Below are 20,033 nucleotides of genomic sequence, written 5' to 3' on the forward strand. Positions count from 1 at the left end.
CAGAAGTGCAGGTAGTTGGATTTTGGACAGTCGCTGTTGGGAACTTTTTTCCCCCGACCCATTTGGACCAGAATTTTGACGGTCGGGTATTCGATTGAAGATGGAAAGAACTTTGTGACGTATTTATAGTCATCATTTAACCATCCGGCAACGCAATGGTCGCCTAGTATTGTAAATATCCCCCCCAGCAACACTATGAAGAGGAGCAACACACTACTGGAAATGGGATTATTACCTTTTCTATAATTATTCATTTCTAAATAGAATTAGAAGAAGTATTAAGGTAGCCTATATATTTGTTGGCCTCACCAAAAAAGTGGCCAATTAAGGGAATCACAATCACAGTAGGCCTACTTTTCTTTTCTCCCCTGAGAATAATAAACAAGCATTCACAATGCCGGCGGAATTGATCGGAGTGGTGGAGTTTGTGGCTGAAACCAGCGAGGATTATAAAGCGCCCACCACGTCCAACTTCACTACCAGGATGTCCCACTGTAGGAGCACTGTTGCCGCCCTGGAGGAGGTAAGACCCCCACCCCAAACATTTTAATTTCAAGGACCCCATGGCTCTGAGACCGTACAAATGTGTACATGCTCTTTGAGGAGTTGGTACGGATCTGCAAGGGTCGCTGCCAGTCTTGGATGCCAACCCGCGAAATCCACTGGGATCCAGTGTTTAATTACATTGCTCCTCCAAGAATGTACGAATTAAAAAATATAAAGTACTTAACGTAAAGTGACGGGTGTTACCCGACCGCACGGACCCTTTGTTCTCCATATTATTCCATGTGTCTCACAACAAAGGTGTTTTAATTCCGCCTGTGCCCCTAATGTCATTGTATTTCCTCCTTGCCATTGAGTGCAATACTGGCTTTCGCCTGTCGCAACAGCGCCACTGCACTCGTTGAGGTATAGCGCTGAAATCCAGGAACAGAGGGGATTAAAACGCGTATGAATCGAATCATACGGAATGTTTCGGAGAACAAGCGTCTCGTGGGGTCCGGTAACATCAGCGTCCTTAGTTTAAGCACCTTGTATGTTTTAATTTGTACACGTAAGGACGCTACGGAGGTCTTCGGGCATTAAACACAGTGGATATTTGGGAGTCACTTTCCAAAGACCCGAGAGATGCATGAACGAAATGGCAGAATCGATTAAAGAAATCTCTTCAATTTTGTTCCCAAGGCACTACATCCCGCCAGACCAAGACAGCCCCGGCCATATTAGACATCCCTCCTCATCTTTTTGACACAGACCAACGCGGGGTAAACTCTAAACTGACACGTTTTGACGTTGGTGTAAAAAAAAAAAGGGGAAGAGCCGAGGTGACTTCCTCATGCATGGTGAAATCACTACAAGCCAGCCTCACCCATTTAACCCCCAGCTACACGTCGGCCGTACGACGGTGCAGCTCAGCGTTGTTCTTTGAACTTAAAGGACCACTTCACCACTTTTCAACCTATCTTCCGGAATTCTTGTCAGTGTATCACTCAAAATCCCCATACATGGGAAATCCCCCATATAGTTAGCCGCTGTAATTTTCAAACAAAATGCTATAGCACCCCTCTTTGGCCAATTGGAGTAAGAGTGCTATTTGGCATGATCCTCTATCATACTGTAAAGTTTCATCAACATTAGCCCTGGAACATGACTGCCATGATAATTATCATGACAGTCATGCAGTAACTTTGCCCTGTTTTTTGCAGTCGCTGCATTTACAAGATTTCCGTATATATAAACATTCAGATTTCAAATATAAAGTACTCACAAAGTGTCCCACGGATGTTAGTTAGTAGCAGCGCGAGCGATTAGAATTGCTGCGTCCCGCGTTCTTTAATAAAAAGCATTTTTGTCCGAGCTCTCCGGCTACAAACGGGGTTCGTTTGGGAAATCCACAGTTGCACACCGGGAGCGCACTCGCCTATTAGTCTGTATTGGCAGGGCGGTCAGCGTACCTATATCGAACACACCGAGTGCCACCCTCCTCCCGACCGATAGGGGCGCGTAGTTGAAAGCCAATGGCAAAATAACACCTCGGATAAAAATGCTTTTTATTAACAGTTTGACTGCGGAAAACGATTTACCAGACTTTTAATCAACCCCCCTTCACTGCCGAGATTGTTGTATTACCTTTAGAGCATACGCTGAATTATTTGGGCTTTTAATCCGCGAAAATCGAGCGAAAAAAGCTTCCCCCGTTTGTTATGAACGGCCGGACCACCCGCCATCTTGGTACACCCGGAAGACGCAGCACAGGAGCCTCCTCCATGAGGCGTTGAACCCCATTCGTTTGCATTGGCCTCAATTTCCCAGAAGCCCTAGCAGCCCACAGCATGTGACGATTTCCGGTTTCATCATCCAAACAGATGCATCTACTCTCTTTCTCCGCGGCGAAGAAGGATTTTCTATTTATTTTTTACATTGCGGCGGATTAAACACAAAACAAAAGTCGCGTATGTCCGATATGGCAGCGACATTAACCTGGAGTAATCCATTCAAAGCACGGAAACTGTTAAACAACGCGGGATGCAGAAATTCTAATCGCTGGCGCTGCTACTAACTAACACCCGTGGGACACTTTGTGAGTACTTTATATTTGAAATGCGAATGTTTATATATTTTAATTATTTGTAAATGTAGCGTCTGCAAAAACCAGGGTGAAGTTGCGTCATGACTCTCGTATGAATACGAGAGTCATGTTTACAGGGCTACATCAACATGTGACTCTGGCACTCTGCATGTATGTATGTATGTTTTAGGGGCAGAAGAATAATTTTCATAAAACTGCAATATTCATTGGCTCATAAAAGCTTAATTTCTTCACTTACAAATTTGATCATGATTTTTTTTGTCTACACGGTAGGTCCAAAGTTCACAGGAGGAGATAGATTATTTTTCTAAAGGTCAGAGGTCAAGACAAAACAAAAAGGGTTTGCGCATTGAGGTTTTATTGCTGATGGTCAAACGGTTCATGAGCTCTGCCTGTTCAAAGTTTGCATTTGAATCTCAGAGTGCTACATATAGTGCAATCGAACAAAAATAATTATCAGTTAAGACAACAAGCATTGCCTAAATTCACATTTAAATCCAATATTGTTTTCTATTGGAATATTTAAGTCTGTCTCATCTTTGCTACTGTCTGTCTCTCCTACACGGTCTCCCTCTCAGCTGTCCTACTGTCTGTCTCTCCTACACTGTCTCCATCTCACCTGTCCTACTGTCTGTCGCCTACACTGTCTGCCTCTCAGCTGTCATACTTTCTGTCTCTCATACACTGTCCTCCTCTCAGCTGTCCTACTGTCTGTCTCTCATACACTGTCTGCCTCTCAGCTGTCATACTGTCTGTCTCTCATACACTGTCCTCCTCTCAGCTGTCCTACTGTCTGTCTCTCATACACTGTCTGCCTCTTAGCTGTCATACTGTCTGTCTCTCCTACACTGTCTTCCTCTCAGCTGTCCTACTGTCTGTCTGCTACACTGTCAGCCTCTCACCTGTCCTACTGTCTGTCTCTCATACACTGTCTCCCTCTCAGCTGTCCTGTATTGTAAAGTGAGTTGTATATATATTTGTACGGGAAAATCCTGATTTATACATTTTCTGTGCACCGCGTTGCACACTGAAAATAGCCAATCAAGCATCGCAGCAGGATGTGTTGTGAGCTTGTAGCTCGGCTATTTTGCTTGTGAGACACCCACTCAAATATGTATTACATGGCCTAAAGCAGTATTTCTACAACCTTTTATTACCCCCCAAAATAATCCTATTTAACTGGTGACCCTCCCCACCCTGACAAGCACTTGGAATTGTAGGCATTACATTTAGTTTGACTCAGGTCCACATATACATATTATATTGTGAAAATAGCCGAACTACAAGCTCACAACGCTCAGTGTGAAGCATTGTGAGCTTGTAGAGTGGCTATTTTCACAATGTTTGCCTCTTTTGAGGGGTGCTAGGCTAGCCCCTCCTATAAACAGCTATAGTGTAGAGTCTGTCTTAACACAAACATGAAATGCCATTGACAATGGCATTTAAACAAACACTTTTTGGACCACAGTTTGAGAATCACTGGGCTGAAGCAGGGGATCTGTGTAATTCTAGGGACCTGATTCAGTTTTTACAACAAAGTAGAGGTCTGCGGGTAAGCCAGAGATTCGAAAATACCCGGTTGGTTCAAATTCAAATTTGGTGAAACAATCGAGTTGTCATATAGCGTGTCGTCGAACTTTATGTTCTGCAAAGCACAATGGAAACTCCAAGCCGAATATGATTATAAACAACTGCTGCAACATAAATTTACGATGCATACACCCTACACATCTAAAGAAAACATGGATTTATCTTTTGAGGGGCGCTAGCACCTCTTTTGTCCCCAGACATCTCACATTTGCCATTGACAATGGAAGGAGAAATTAGGTCATATGTGCCTCAAATATGACGTAAATTTGTGGCAACACAAACATTAAATGCCATTGACAACGAAGTCATATGTAGACGAGCAAATCGGCCAACCAATCACATCAATTCAGTTGTTCATGAGATGATGTCTGATGATGATTATAGATAAGAGAGTGCCCCTCACTTCACACATGTGTGATTTCTTTTATGCAATGATTGACTGGTCTACTACCCTGGGATTACACATTCACACGGTAATGGCCATGCAGCGGCGCTGCAGCACACCAACAGCGGACTACGTTTAGGTCAGGGGGGGTTCTCAACGTTTTTGGCCCGGGGAACCCCCGGGAATGCTTTCGGGCCATGTCTCGTAGCCTATACTAGGCGGGCCTGTTTCGGCACCTCTCGGAAACAGAGCCATAATAGCGGTCCATTCGATGACGGGTCCATGCTTTTGAAGACCTCTACAACAAAGTCTCTGTTAGATGGCTGTGCTGCTGCCCCAGTGCATCATGGGAGCATCCCTGAGGCCAAGGCTGGGCTGAACCTGTCGGTTCATGTCCCAGCATGCTCTCTGTCTCTAAGTTGCGTCTTAATGGCTGTCTCTCTTTCACTGTTCTCTCTTTCACTCATCTATCTCTCTCTCTCTCTCTCTCTCTCTCTCTCTCTCTCTCTCTCTCTCTCTCTCTCTCTCTCTCTCTCTCTCTCTCTTCGCCTCTTCTCTCTCTGTCTCTCTGCCGTTTGAGACTGTGTGACTGTGTGTGTGCAGTGCACGCGTTTTTCTCTGTGCCTGTTTCGCATGCATACACACGCACACACATACACACACACACACACTTTCTCGTCCAACAATAATCTGATAAGATTAATGATCTCAATAGCTGTTGTTTAATCCACATAAGTGAGATATTAAACATACAGCTAGCTGTACAGTAACATTGCGGCATGTACAGTATATCTACCAAGCACTTTCCTCCATCCCTCAACCCTGCTTCACAATAATCCTGTGTGTGTGTGTGTGTGTGTGTGTGTGTGTGTGTGTGTGTGTGTGTGTGTGTGTGTGTGTGTGTGTGTGTGTGTGTGTGTGTGTGTGTGTGTGTGTGTGTGTGTGTGTGTGTGTGTGTGTGTGTGTGTGTGTGTGTGTGTGAGCTCCGCCCTCTCCCATACACCAATGTAATCCCCTGGAATTCACCCTGAGACCTGAGGCCCCACCACCACTGTGTGTGTGTGTCACTAGTATACAGTACTCGTGAGGGCCAAATGTCCTCAAAAGTATAATAGTATACCGGTAGTATAATTTGAGAAACGGGCAGTGTGAGGATATTCCTGCTCCTCACAAGAGAAATAGTAGTTTTTATGTTTAACGATTAGTGAGTTGGGTTTATGCCTGGAGGCATGTTGGTGCAGTCTGTAGCTCCTCACAGCCTGAAGGTCCCGGGTTCGATTCCGGCCGTTGGCGCTGGGGGGGGGGGGTGTTCTCTCCTCCGCGTCATCAGCGCTCATACCCTGGGTAGGGTTGGCGAATGGACCTGTCCGTGTGGAGTTTTCATGTTCTCCCCAGTCCCTGTGTCCCCTAGGGTAGGTAGGTAGCCTCACAAAAAAGCATGCAGTAATCCTGGTCTCTATACTGCCTCCCCCTGGCCACTTGGCCAGCCGGTGCACCTGATGGTGCTCATGGTGTGGTCACCTATAGACCTGAGATCCACTACAGTCTCCTCAGTTTTCCTTACATTAACTTGTAAGTGATGTTCATCACACCAGGTTACAAACCTGTCCACTCCAGTTGTATGGCTGCTGATGTGAGTAAACCTAAATGAATACAATATGATTATCTCTCTCTCTCTCTCTCTCTCTCTCTCTCTATCTCTTTCTTCTCCTCCTCCTCCTCCCAGGGTCTGGATCAGGAGAGAGGGGTTCTGCACAAGATTAAGAAGTCTGTCAAATCCATCCACACATCAGGACTGGGTGAGTTGCAGCAGTCAACCAGTATATCAGTCAACCAGTATATCAGTCAACCAGTATATTCCAGTCAACCAGTATATCAGTCAACCAGTATATCCCGCACAATAATTTCCAAACCCAAGGGCCGTTCACATTCACAACCAGCCGTTCTCCATAACCAACTGACTATAACTCAATAGCCATCTGTAAACGATGGCAACCAAACACGTCCTCGGTCCGTGGCAAAGTTTTAATTAGTTTTACACACCATTTATACTGTTCTTATTTTGTTCATGAGACCCAGTTACTGAATGCCAGTCTCCAGGTGTTCTTCATATGTTATGACACTGATTTACGACGACACTGCAGTGTGTATGGCACGTTAGGAGTCCGCCGGTACAGGTATAATTTCAACCCCCATAACTCTGACAGTGTACAAACCACTCTGAGAGTGGACCTGTAGGGTCCATTTGGTACCATTCGTACAATAGTTACAGACCTGTACTGGTCATTCACTTCTCTGTGTTTGTCAACGCATTTTGTATGTCCATAGCAAAGATAGAAGCATGAGAGAGAGAGAGTATGCAAGATAGTTAGGCTACAACTAATGACAGTTACAGTAGCTTATCAGCTATTCATATTCATTCATTCATTCATTCGTTCATCTGTTACAATAAGTGAGCCTTTGTCGAGTCATGTGAGGAAGTCTCCTGTTTCCTTGGCGTGAGGCGGCTTGATGTAGCCACCAAGTGCACCCCCTGGACATGACACATTTCAATAAAGGAGAGAACACACCAATATGGAATAAGCAAATGTTTATTGGAAAGATTTTGGCAGCAGTTTAGCAAAATGGCAAAGGCAAAATTATGGCAGAGCATTATTTTGGGGATTAGACTCCAATTGCATTTATTGAATAAGATTAGCTTTTAATAGGGAGAACCCCCCATTGGAGCATTGGAGTCTAGACGCTGGTGGTGGCAGCTGAGCTGAGCTGAGCTTCCTTCTCAACACTAGATGGAAAGGTGGAGTTGGGGATGGAGGTGGGTTGCTTGTTGCAGACTGAAAGGAGAATGGAGAGGTGTCAGAGGCAGAGATATTTAAAGGCGGAGTCGAATCACCCGATTGGCTGCTGCAAATTGCTAGGATTTGAGAACAGATAATGATGAGCCACGATAGTGCTGAAAGGCCGAATGAATGCGTTGGTTAAGATCTTCCTTATTGAACCTACGCTAAAAGCTACATTAAAAATGTACTATTTATAATTATCATAATCATAATAATGTGATTAATGTGTCAATGTGCAGCTGGATGAGTGAGAGGTCTGTGCGCACGCACGCACGCACACACGCAAGCACGCACGCACGCACGCACACACACACACACACACACACACACACACACACACACACACACACACACACACACACACACACACACACATCATTCCTCTCATTCATAGGCATGTCCCAGCATGCCTTGGGGCACTACAGAGACACTGATGTTATGCTGCCTGTGAGTCAGTACTCTGCACTGCAGTGGTGTAGTAACTTAGTACTTGAGTACAATTTTGAGGTAGCCTACTTTCATTTTACCCAAGTATTTCAAATCTTTCTTTTCTACTCCACTCTGTCTCAGTCTCTCAGAGGCAAATGTCGTTTTGTACTCCACTACAGTTAATTGCAAATGTTAGTCACTACTAGTTACTTTGCAGATTTGTTTTTATTAAAGCAAAACCCCTATTCTGTACTACAAGCTCACACCATGTCACCGTGACACGTTGTCTGAACTATTTCCGCCGCGTTTTGTACTTTTCCTCAAGTCAAATTTGAATACTGGACATTCACTTGTAACGGTAATTCTGAGAGTATTTCTACACTGTGGAATCAAAACCTTTACCATTAAGACCTGAGGCCGATTGAAAAAACCTATGTTGTTATATCTCAAACGTTTTAATGTCAAAATGATATGTATTTGGTCTGTGTGTTGGTTTAAAAAAATATCGAACCAATGAAAAGTATTAAAAAGTGCTTCTGACAAAACCAGCTAACTCCACTGGAATCTCAAACTCCACCAGAGGGGGAGTGGAGTTGGCTGCTTTAGCCCTCTCCCCTTCAAACAGTTTATTTGTTAGTTAGTGTTTTCCATTTCCTGAAAAATGTACATTTTGGAATTAGCTGGTTTCTGCCCGACAGCAGAGATGTATAGCTAAAATATAAATATGTAATGGGTATAGTACTTCTTCCATCCACCACCGACCAAATCTCAGAGGCAAATTATTGTAAGGTTTTTCTTCTTTTTACTTGAATAACTTCAGTGACAGCAGCACATGTATTGTTGCTGCCGTCAGCATCATGTGTCATTTTAAATGTCACATGATAGAGGAGGACACAGCACTGAGGGAGAAGTGAGTCTGACACGCACACAGGCGCGCGCGCACACACACACACACACACACGCACACATTGTCCTGTGCTGTCACGCCCACTGGCCTGGTTAAGCCTAGAGTTAAAGGGCCGTTTCACCCATTCAGGCTCTATGCAAACACAGCAGCCGTGTCGGAAAGAAATATAGCGTTAATTTTGTCGACAAAAGCTATGACAAAAAATGTTTGGGTCGCGGGCGGCTAAAAAGGTTTGGGAACCAGTGCTCTCTGTGTCTCGCTTTAATAGCTTTTGTACTGTCTGTGAAATGATGGAGAAAAAAACGACAGACACTTTATGTGTAACGTACCTCCTGTAGGCATCATAGATATCCTTGAATTTTGCTTCTTTTGTCCGGTTTCTTTTACAGTTTTTTTCCCTTGCCCTTCCTCTCTCTGCCCCCCACACCCTCTTGTTGTTTCTCCAACAAGATTGAAAACGAATGGTGACCGAGCCTTTGCAAGTGTTGCCCCCTATGGAATGAGCTCCCCTTCCACCTATAAAAGCTGTGTTGCCCCCTACCTAAAAACCTCGTGGACATTTTTTAATTACTGTACTCTTAAAAACGCACCTATTCAGACAGGCCTTTTCATAGAAAGCCCTATTTGATTACAGATTGTGTGTTGTAACATAATCCTGTACTCTGTTCAGTTTCACCATCTTGGTTAAAGGTATATTCAGTGATTTCACTTAATTCAAATATCACTTATTTTTTTGTTTTGTTGTGATAATCCTCTCTACTATAGAGTGTGCTGACCCCAGTTAACCCCTGGGGGTAAAAAAAACACTTAGGTTTCGTTTTTGGCTCTCTATCCTGATTGGATGAAAGGCTTAGGTCCCAGCCAAAAACGAAACCCAAGGTTTTTTGAGTGAAATCACTGAATATACCTTTAAATGCTGATTGTTTTATTTTATTATTGACATATTCTCCTTTTATAGTTGTTAAGCACTTTGTGACTGTGATTGTCTATGAAAGGTGCTCTACAAATAAACTTTACTTACTTACTTGTACTGTACTTTTTGTCTTTTCTGAAAACTATGAATGATGGCGCTTGCACCCCCCCCCCAAAAAAACCCAAATAATAATAATTCACCCTCTTCTTTTTTTACACGTGTGATTTGACATTAATGTTGAGTGTGATCGTCGTGCGCGTCTACAGCTCACGTGGACCACGAGGACCAGTTCGTCCAGGCAACGGAGAAGTTCGGAGAGGTCTGCAAGGACGCCCCCGAGGTCGGCATGGCCTTCCTGAAGTTTGCCGTCTTCACCAAAGAACTCGCAGCGCTCTTCAAAAACCTGGTGAGGAAGTGGCCCGTCCCCAATGCAAAACGTTTTATGTCAAGGACACCCCCCCCCCCCCCCCCCCCCCCCCCCGGTTTGGTATGCATTCGGCCCACAGACCCCTAGAACTCGGGACAGTGTACAGAATGGTACCAAATGGACCCTCACAGGTTCATTTGGACTTGTGCAGATTTTGAAGTTCTTAATAACACAATCTAACTAACATCCCTGGCATATCATCTTTTCATGTAGGGGTCCACGACCAGCTAGATATCAATTTGGGTCTCCCTTGACATGAACATTGTTTAGGGATATTTCACTTTCAAAGAAACTTTTGGCCATTTTATCGTCTACTCAGGCTTATGTGAACACCCCAGGCAGTTTTTAAGTTGCTCAATTCAGTATTTAGATATTTAATATTAATTTTAGCTGACCCCCTCCCTATACAAACCCATTGTAACTTCAAACTCCATTTTAACCATGATAGATTCATCGAAAACACCCATCCTTTTTTCTGGTGACTGATATTGTAATACGTGAGTTGCCGTGTTTTCTCTGAATCAAAATGAATTGAACAGTAAATGAAAAGACACGCCCCCCCCCTCACGTATTAGAAGGACAATATCAGTCACCAGAAAAAAGGACGGATGTTTTCGATGAATCTATCATGATTAAAATGGAGTTTGAATTTATAATGGATATCTATAGGAAGGCTGCTAAAAATGAATATCAAATTGCTGAATCAAGCAACTTAAATGCTGCCTGGGGTGTTCAGTATAAGCCTGAGTAGATGATGAAATGACCAAAAGAGTTTTTTGAAAGTGAAATTTTACTGAAATATCCCTTCAATAACCACTGGAGCTATAGGGTCCATGTGGTGCAATGGCACCCCCTGGTGGATGTGTGTGGTAATGTGTGTTGTGTGTGTTGACCAGCTCCAGAACATGAACAACATCATTACGTTTCCTCTGGACAGCCTGCTGAAGGGAGACCTGAAGGGAGTCAAAGGGGTTTGTGTTCACACACACACACACACACACACACACACACACACACACACCCTCACACACACACACACACACACACACACACACACACACACACACCACACCACACCACTCTATACTATACGTGAGGACATCAACATTGTACGACAGTGATTTCATGAATGCCAGTTTTACTTTGCAAGCCTAAAGCCGAAAAATAGTAGATTTTACAAGCTGACAAAACGCAGATATTTTTGAATAGCCAAAGTATAAAATGATGCCTTTTGTTGGTTCATAAGGCTTTGCCTTCGCTCTTCTACAGAATAATAAAGAATAGTGCTTGTAATAAGATGTATAGGACATGGTAATTATGCAAAATCAATGTGTATCTAGTATTGTTATATATATTGTATCAGTTGTAGGCAAAAGTAACCTTTTACCGGTAGTTACTTTATAAAGAAAATAAAATAAAAAGAAAAGAAAGCTCCCACTCCCAGGCCAAGAATGCCCCTATAGCCTTTATTTCAGTACTGTTATTAATAATAATACCAGGGGGGACTGGTGGTGATTTTGATGATGCTATCAATACAGTGTTATAGCAAACAATAACACAAGTAGGCTACAAACAACAACATGGCGGTTCCACTGCTCCAGTGAACGTTATGTGCAGATAGCTGCTCTTACTGATTATGGCAATACTAATTTGAGTCTGGATTTATAAACAAAGTAAGACCAAAACCAGACAATGAATTCATAGATTTGATTGCTACACACACACGCACGCACACGCACACACACACACGCGCGCAGCCTCTCCCTGTGTCTGTCCGTCTACTCTCTCTATCTCTCTCTCTGAGTCTCACGCACACACGGGGCCGACACAAACAAACACTCGCACGCACGCAACAGTTTTCCATCTTTTCCATCTTTCCATATTTGCCGTGCCAGAGGAGGAAGGAGGAGGACTGCCGTTGGCGCACAACTTACATTGAAACGTTATTTTTCTATGTGCTTGGCAAAGGTGAAGAAGTGGTGAGAATAATTCCAGAAACACGATGTGGGTGCCGCCATGACAGTGAACACAAACACACCCACAGCACGTGTTTGCCACCACACACACACACACACACACACACACACACACACACACACACACACACACACAGTCTCCCTCCGCTCCTCCTTCCTCTCTCCCAGAACTGCAGTTCTTCTCGTCTCTCTAGCCGAGACTACATGAAAAAGAACGGAATAATGGAGTAACGCACCATGTAGTAACGGTAATGAATTAAAAAAGTGAGTTACAGTACGAGTTACTGCCAGAAAATAACGGCGTTACAGTAACCATGATGTCTTTACATAGTTCCATTGGTGTATTGACACCAATGGAAACAAGTCAATACGCGTTTTTTGTATTCATCCTTTTAGCAGACATTGATTGTATTATACTGTACTGTGCTTGTCCACGCAAACTGTCAATAAAGTATTCAATCAATCCATCGATCATGTATTGGTTATAACTCAACATGTGTTTTCTGTCTGACAGGATCTGAAGAAGGCCTTCGATAAATCCTGGAAGGACTACGAGACTAAACTGTAAGACTGTCGGTTCAAATCTTTCAACTCGTACTGTATGTGTGCATTTTAAAGGTGCTTTAATGGTATTTTTTTGAGGGTTACAACAAAATGTTTTTGTTTTGTTCTTTAGTTAAAACATTGAAGTGCTATATTCTGATATAATGTCGACAGATAATGATTTTAAATGTGAAAAAAAAATCGTCCCTCTCTTAACCCATTTTGACCTGAGATCAGATTCTAAAAATGTCTTCTACATCCTGACAGTTTTCTGAAAAAGCTATGTTTCTATGTCAGTGGTTCTTAAATTTTTCAAAAATAGCAGACCTACAAGCTCGTAGCACGCCACTCGGCGCTATGAGCTTGTAGATCTGTTATTTTTCAATAGCTAAAGCATAACATAATGCTAACTCCAAAATGGGTTAACTTGACTTCCCATGCCATTCCAAGTAATACAAGTTAATGTTTCAACACCTGTTATTTAATGTACCTACCATAGCACATAGCTTTATAAGGCAGAGAGAAATGACTTGGCCAGTCCAAGTCATTTCTCTCTGCATTATAAAGCTATGTGCATATCTGAGTTGTTATTTAGAATCAAACCTTTAGAAAAAAACTTTTGAGGGACATATATGATATAAAATCACACCCGTGTGAAGTGAGGGGCACTCTTATCATCATGACGTAAAATAGACACTATTTTCTCAGACACTATGACAACATTCTACATTTATTGTCAATGGGAATTTAATGTTTGTGTAGGACAAAGTTTGTGGACAGACAATATAATAATAATAATAATAATAATAATCCTCAATTTACTGCATACTATGCTGTCCATCTGGTGTACCGTGTTGTGTGGTGAGTGACATCCAGGTACACATCTTCAGAATTTGGTATCCCTCCATGATCTCCAGCATACGATTTCCATTATTATTATCATTACAAGGGAAACTAGAAATGCACTGTCTTCGAGATGCCAACTTGCGCGCCTTGCACACAAGCCGGCCATGTATGGCCTACTTGTGCGTACGACTGCTGCTCTGAGTCCTAGAGCTCTCTGCTGTCTGGGTACGACTGCTGCTCTGAGTCCTAGAGCTCTCTGCTCTCAGCCGATTGCAGTACCTGCGTGCTAACAACTTATGGAATAACTGCTTCAACGCCTGCACAAATTGCCATTGCTAGGCACGCAAGGCAGAAGTTTGTGTTGTGTGTGACGCAAGACCAGAACTCTCAACCTGCCGATATACAGTGTGAAGATGTCTTTAAACATCCACTTTAACCCTGAAGCCCGCTGCGATATAGAGCGACGAAGAGACAGTGATAGATAGATATAGAGTGAGATCTTCTGAGTGTCCATGTTCCTTCATGTCGAAGGTCTTTCTCCACAAACACATGGAGAGGAGCCACAATGGCTTCTATGTCCAAATGCTGAGAAAGGGACACATGCCCTCAGTAGCTTGCCATCAAATACCCAGCCAGAAACAAGGACACACAGATGAACCAACATATTCCAGTCATCAACCGTTTACAGCCTTAGTAACACCACCAGGGGAAGTAAACACACGTCAACCGACAGGAAAGGACACCTGTAAACAAGAGTGTGACAAGAATTTTTGTATGTTAAGTAAGAAGAAGAAGAAACGCCGGCGTAGAAACAACGGAGAAAAACATTTCCGCTGTGATCAGTGCGACAAGAGCTTCAGTCAGTTAGGCAACCTGAAGGCACACAAGCATCTCCACACTGGAGAAAGACCATACCGCTGCACACAGTGTGACAAGAGTTTCAGTCGCTTGGGCAACCTGAAGAATCACCAGCGTGTTCACACGGGAGAAAAACCCTTCCGTTGTAAACAGTGTGACAAGAGTTTCAGTTGGGCAGATAGCCTGAAGAGACATCAGCATGTCCACACCGGAGAGAAACCATACCAGTGTGAACAATGTAACAGGAGCTTCAGTTGGCCGGCTACCCTCAAGACACACCAACGCATCCACACCGGAGAAAGACCTTTCAGTTGTACACAGTGCGACAAGAGTTTCCGCGTGCTGCACCTGCTGACGACGCACCAGCGCATCCACACCGGCGAGAAGCCTTTCGTCTGCATACGCTGTTACAAGACTTTCAATGAGTTGGGTAATCTGAAGGCGCACCAACGCCTCCACACCGGAGAAAGACCTTTCAATTGTACACAGTGTCACAAGACTTTCAATCATTTGCATCACATGAAGACACACCAACGTATCCACACTGGAGAAAAACCCTTCTATTGTCACCACTGTGACAGGAGATTCAGCCGCTTGGACAACCTGAAGGCACACCAGCGGATTCATAATGGACAAGAGCCTTCCCTTTAACACATTCCGTCCGTAGGAGTCCTATGTACGCGTCCTATGCGCTAGGACGTCTACACACGTCCTATGATAGGACGTGTGTAGATGTGGTTGTGTGAACACAAACATTGCGTAACAAAAAACATTGAAGACACCGGTGAGGACGCAAATTCTGATGATGATGTACGATGATAAGAGCGCCCCTCACTTCACACAGGTGTGATATATATATATTTTTTAATGTAGGAAAAGAAAATGGGATTTTGACCCATACAAAGTGGTCCGTGTCCCACAAATGAGGGCCCCGGCCCACTGTTTGGGAAAACAGTTCTTTCCACCCCGATGACATTTTATTTATTAACTCTTGTCGTTTTCTGTCCTCTGTGACCTGGGCGGAGCAGGGCGAAGATCGAGAAGGAGAAGAAGGAGCACGCCAAGCAGCACGGGATGATCCGCACAGAGTTCAGCGGCGGGGAGATCGCCGAGGAAATGGAGAAGGAGAGGAGGATGTTTCAGCTGCAGATGTGCGAGGTGGGTTTGTTTCTCCTCCATGTCGCTCTGGGTTCATTACGAACCGGAAGTGTGCACCCGGCGCTATGGCCTCATGACGACCTCTGCATGCATGGCAGCCATCTTGGAAAGATATTGGGCCACTTCCTTTACAGGTGTTGCCAATTATTATGCTATGTTCCATTTAGTGTCCCCTGTGATTTCAAATACCCCCATATCTCTCCATGTGTACACTCACATGAGGGTCCCCGCACAATATTAGCACTCAGACTTGGTTTGACCAGAATGAACCAGAGCCGTCATTAGTATCTTTGGTAAAATCTACAAAGGAAGTAAGAAGAGGCCACATTTGTTAGGCATAGAGCCTATTTCGAATCGATTACGATTCACCTCTCAGAGGCTTTTCAGGCAAGGAGCGATTGACGCGCCTAGTAATTCCTTTCCAGTGAGAGGCGGGCGACTAATTGGGAGGTGCCGACAATCTATCGAAATTAACAGAAAGTAGAATATGAAACATTTCACCTAAATGAACATATTACATAGTGCATTTAATTCAAATGGAGAAGAGAAATTTAGCAGTATGCTGTGGTAGATGCTCAATAGATAGATTTGGTATACTAGTGTAAACTACTGTGAAATGTCATACCGTTAAACATCCATGGTCAGTGTTTAATGATGGATGGAGGTGTGTGGTGTGCACTCTGCTCAGTGTTTTATGGTGTGTGTGTGTGTGTGTGTGTGTGTGTGTGTGTGTGTGTGTGTGCGTGTGCGTGTGCGTGCATGTGCGTGTGCAGTACCTTCTGAAGGTGAATGAAATCAAAGGGAAGAAAGGAGTGGACTTTCTTCAGAACCTCATCAAGTATTTCCACGCTCAGTGCAAGTAGGTACACGTCTTTTCTCTACTATTCTCTGCTACTGACATAGATCGCCTGCTGTTACTAGTCAACTCAACATCCTATGTATTGAGTTGTCCTCCCCTCTCGCTCTCAGTTTCTTCCAGGATGGTTTGAACACTGTGGAGGCGATGAAACCTTCAATAGAGAAACTGGCGACAGAGCTGACTGGAGTAAGAACACACTGCCCTACCTTTCGTTCCTTTCATTCCACGTATAAGTGGCTGTATCCACAAGCTGCCATTGTGATGCGACACGTTGTGAGCTTGTAGATCTGCTATTCCCGCTATGTATTTAATTTAAAAATATATATATTTGAAAACATTTCAATATGTAAGCGATTATGACAATTACACGAAACAATTTTTGATCAGCTCAAGTAATTGGACCCCAACTTTTGAGAACCTCATACTGTAACATGCGTGACCTCTGACCCCCTGGGCGTTGTGTGATGTCACAGATCAAACAGACGCAGGACGGCGAGAGGAAACAGCTGACTCAGCTGCGGGACACGCTGAAAGCCTCGCTGCAGTCCGACCAGAGAGAGGTGAGTGAGTGGGAGGAGCTACGTGTCAGCAGGTGATCCGTCGTCCAAAAAATAACTTTCTTTTTTGTTATGGTACTCACCCCTTGGAGACTTGAAATCACGGATATTTGTTTTGTTTTTGTCATTCCTCAGCCCATAATTATTTCTTTAAGACAGTCTTTGTGGCTTTTTTGCCTTTATTTGATAGGGTACAGTTACAGTAATGTGACAGGAAAGGGGGAGAGAGATGGGGGGGGTGGGGGGGGGGAGACACGCGGCAAATGCTGACGGGCTCGGGACTCGAACCTGCGGCCGCCCAGGCCCTAAGCCCTCAGCATTCAGCTATGGCTGCGCCCACTAATGACTTAAATACCGTTGGGTTGCAGGACGGGCAGACCAAAACCAACCCGGGCTACAGTCTGCACCAGCTGCAAGGGAACAAGGCCCACGGCACGGAGAAATCTGGAACCCTGTACAAGAGGAGCGAAGGGTGAGTACTGAGTGTCTCATCACCCTGTACAAGATGAGTGGAGGGTGAGTATCTCATCACCCTGTACAAGAGGAGCGAAGGGTGAGTACTGAGTGTCTCATCACCCTGTACAAGAGGAGCCAAGGGTGAGTACTGAGTGTCTCATCACCCGACGATTTGATTGGCTGAGCACGGAATGCTGATGTATGGTGATAAGAGGGCGCCCCATTTTTGTTTTACTAAAAGGTGTCCGTTTTTACTGATCACCGTATCACCTGAAACTGGAGCATGAATATGGAATAGGACTTAACCCTGTACAAGAGGAGCGAAGGGTGAGTGTCTCCTGCAATCACCAACAGTGGTGGAATATAACTCAGGGCACATTCACGCCAGAGCCTTAGATATAGACAGAGTTACGCAAACTGCGTTCACTTCATGGGGCCAGGCTCTCCTACGTAGACTTCCATTGAGACTGGGGATAACCAAGTGGGCCAAGTCCTGGACCGGAAGTAGGCAGAAATGCATTGGACTCGGGCAACAGCCCAGCTTTATCTTAAATCCCTTTATTTTAGATTGTTTTGTAGTAATAGTACAACATAAACATTAAAGAGACTTTAGTTGTTACTGTACAATACTTGAAAACAGTTGTCATGTTGCACACATGCTTAAAATAGCTCTTATTTGCGCCGCCCTCCTTGAAAACAATGTACACGTATTTCCAACTCCAGCTTGTCTCAGTTCAGGCTGCATGAAGAGCGCTCGAGCGCTCGGTTTCTGCCCCCTCAATATCGTAACTCTTCTATTAGATGGCTTTGATTCACACTATGGTCCCAAGGTGCACACTCACTCGTGACCACTTGGCAGATGTTGTGGTAGTGTGAATGCTGCGTACCATACGTGCCCCGGAGCGGATCACCCAACCATTCCCCGGGACTGCATGGAGGTATAGTCTCGGGACCACTTGAAGTGTACTCTGATACGGATCGCTGCAATGTGAAAGCATTGAATACAGTTGAATGAAGTGTACTCGGGTGTGGAAGAATCAAGGCCAATGTGACTCATGGCCAGCGGGGACCAGCCAATCGTATTCGGGAACAGTTTGAATCAAATGGACTCAGTGTGAATCTGCCATAAGACACGTACAGTACATGCACTGATGTACTGTACTTGAGAAATTAGGTCAAATGTCTGCCAAATATGACGTAGATTTGTACAATGACAAGAGCGCCCTTCACAGGTGTGATTTTTATTAAGCACTGGACTTTAAGCACTTTCTTTGCGGCTTTCGCCTTTATTTTTATATTTTTTATAGAGAGACAGACAGTAGGCTGACAGGAAATGGGGAAGAGAGATGGGTGAGTGACATGCAGTAAAGGCCGTCGGGATCGAACAAGTCGAACCCGCGGCACACTGCCAGACTCGGACTACCGGCCAAGGTGCCTGGAGCGTGGAGCCACGGCCCAGGACTTTAAGCACTTCTAAGCTGTGCACAGGAGGGGACAAATTGACTAAAGCTTAAAAGAATAAAGTAAAGTCTTTTGTTAAATACACATTGTAACTCTTATTTAAGTTATTTTATACCATTTTGGAATCGAAATAATTGGGAACCGCTAAGAACCGGAATCGATAAGCATAACCCGGAATGGGTATCGGACTCCTATACGATACCCATTCCTGGTTTTGTCCCTCAGGATGGTTTGATGTGTGACGGTGTGTCTTGTGTCTCATCAGGCTCAGGATGGTTTGATGTGTGACGGTGTGTCTTGTGTCTCATCAGGCTCAGGATGGTTTGATGTGTGACGGTGTGTCTTGTGTCTCATCAGGCTCAGGATGGTTTGATGTGTGACGGTGTGTCTTGTGTCTCATCAGGCTCAGGATGGTTTGATGTGTGACGGTGTGTCTTGTGTCTCATCAGGCTCAGGATGGTTTGATGTGTGACGGTGTGTCTTGTGTCTCATCAGGCTCAGGATGGTTTGATGTGTGACGGTGTGTCTTGTGTCTCATCAGGCTCAGGATGGTTTGATGTGTGACGGTGTGTCTTGTGTCTCATCAGGCTCAGGATGGTTTGATGTGTGACGGTGTGTCTTGTGTCTCATCAGGCTCAGGATGGTTTGATGTGTGACGGTGTGTCTTGTGTCTCATCAGGCTCAGGATGGTTTGATGTGTGACGGTGTGTCTTGTGTCTCATCAGGCTCAGGAAGGTTTGGCAGAAGAGGAAATGCTCCGTCAAGAACGGTGTCCTCACCATCTGTCACGGAACGGTAAGGCACCCCCCCCCCCCCCATTCTCTTCTCCTGACGTCACTCGCTCATCCCCTTGGGTCACGGAATTAATTTCTATGGAGAATAACAGTGGGTCATCTGAGAATCGTCTTGTATAAGAATCGTGGTCCAAAACAATAAAATGAACAAACATGTCTCTGCGATGTTGTCGGGGAGGCGGTTCTGTATCATTTTACGACAGGACCCAAAATGATTCATTCTTAGAGACTTCTCGCCGTCCGTTGATGCTTCATAGGTCAAACCGCTGTGCTGATTTGATTATTTTTGCAGATCACAGATCTTATATGAGGTGATATGAAACACGTCTGTGGGAATTCAGAATGGGGAGAAAAAGCAAACGTGACCCCAGGCAGGATGCGTGAATTACGTCAGACTTTAGCACCCACCCTCCCGCATGCTCCGCCCCTCAGCCCAGTTGCATT

General features: G+C 44.5%; 1 protein-coding gene across 3 annotated transcripts in view; it reads left to right on the top strand.

Annotated features, from left to right (window-relative positions):
- The window catches only part of asap2b (ArfGAP with SH3 domain, ankyrin repeat and PH domain 2b), a 46,266-nt gene continuing 26,233 nt past the window's right edge, over positions 1–20,033 (top strand). For all 3 annotated transcript variants that reach the window (XR_014570763.1, XR_014570764.1, XM_083790356.1), the window contains exons 1-11: positions 1–523; positions 6,292–6,364; positions 9,921–10,060; positions 10,978–11,052; positions 12,572–12,621; positions 15,333–15,462; positions 16,236–16,321; positions 16,432–16,507; positions 16,795–16,881; positions 17,247–17,350; positions 19,521–19,590. Coding sequence is in view for 1 of the 3 variants with exons in the window: in XM_083790356.1 (XP_083646482.1) it covers positions 395–523; positions 6,292–6,364; positions 9,921–10,060; positions 10,978–11,052; positions 12,572–12,621; positions 15,333–15,462; positions 16,236–16,321; positions 16,432–16,507; positions 16,795–16,881; positions 17,247–17,350; positions 19,521–19,590 (1,020 nt within the window). In the remaining 2 variants the exon portion in view is untranslated. The remainder of the gene's footprint in view (positions 524–6,291; positions 6,365–9,920; positions 10,061–10,977; positions 11,053–12,571; positions 12,622–15,332; positions 15,463–16,235; positions 16,322–16,431; positions 16,508–16,794; positions 16,882–17,246; positions 17,351–19,520; positions 19,591–20,033) is intronic.

Source organism: Protomyctophum parallelum, assembly GCF_964188405.1.
Source record: "Protomyctophum parallelum genome assembly, chromosome: 19".
In the NCBI taxonomy this organism is placed as follows: domain Eukaryota; kingdom Metazoa; phylum Chordata; class Actinopteri; order Myctophiformes; family Myctophidae; genus Protomyctophum; species Protomyctophum parallelum.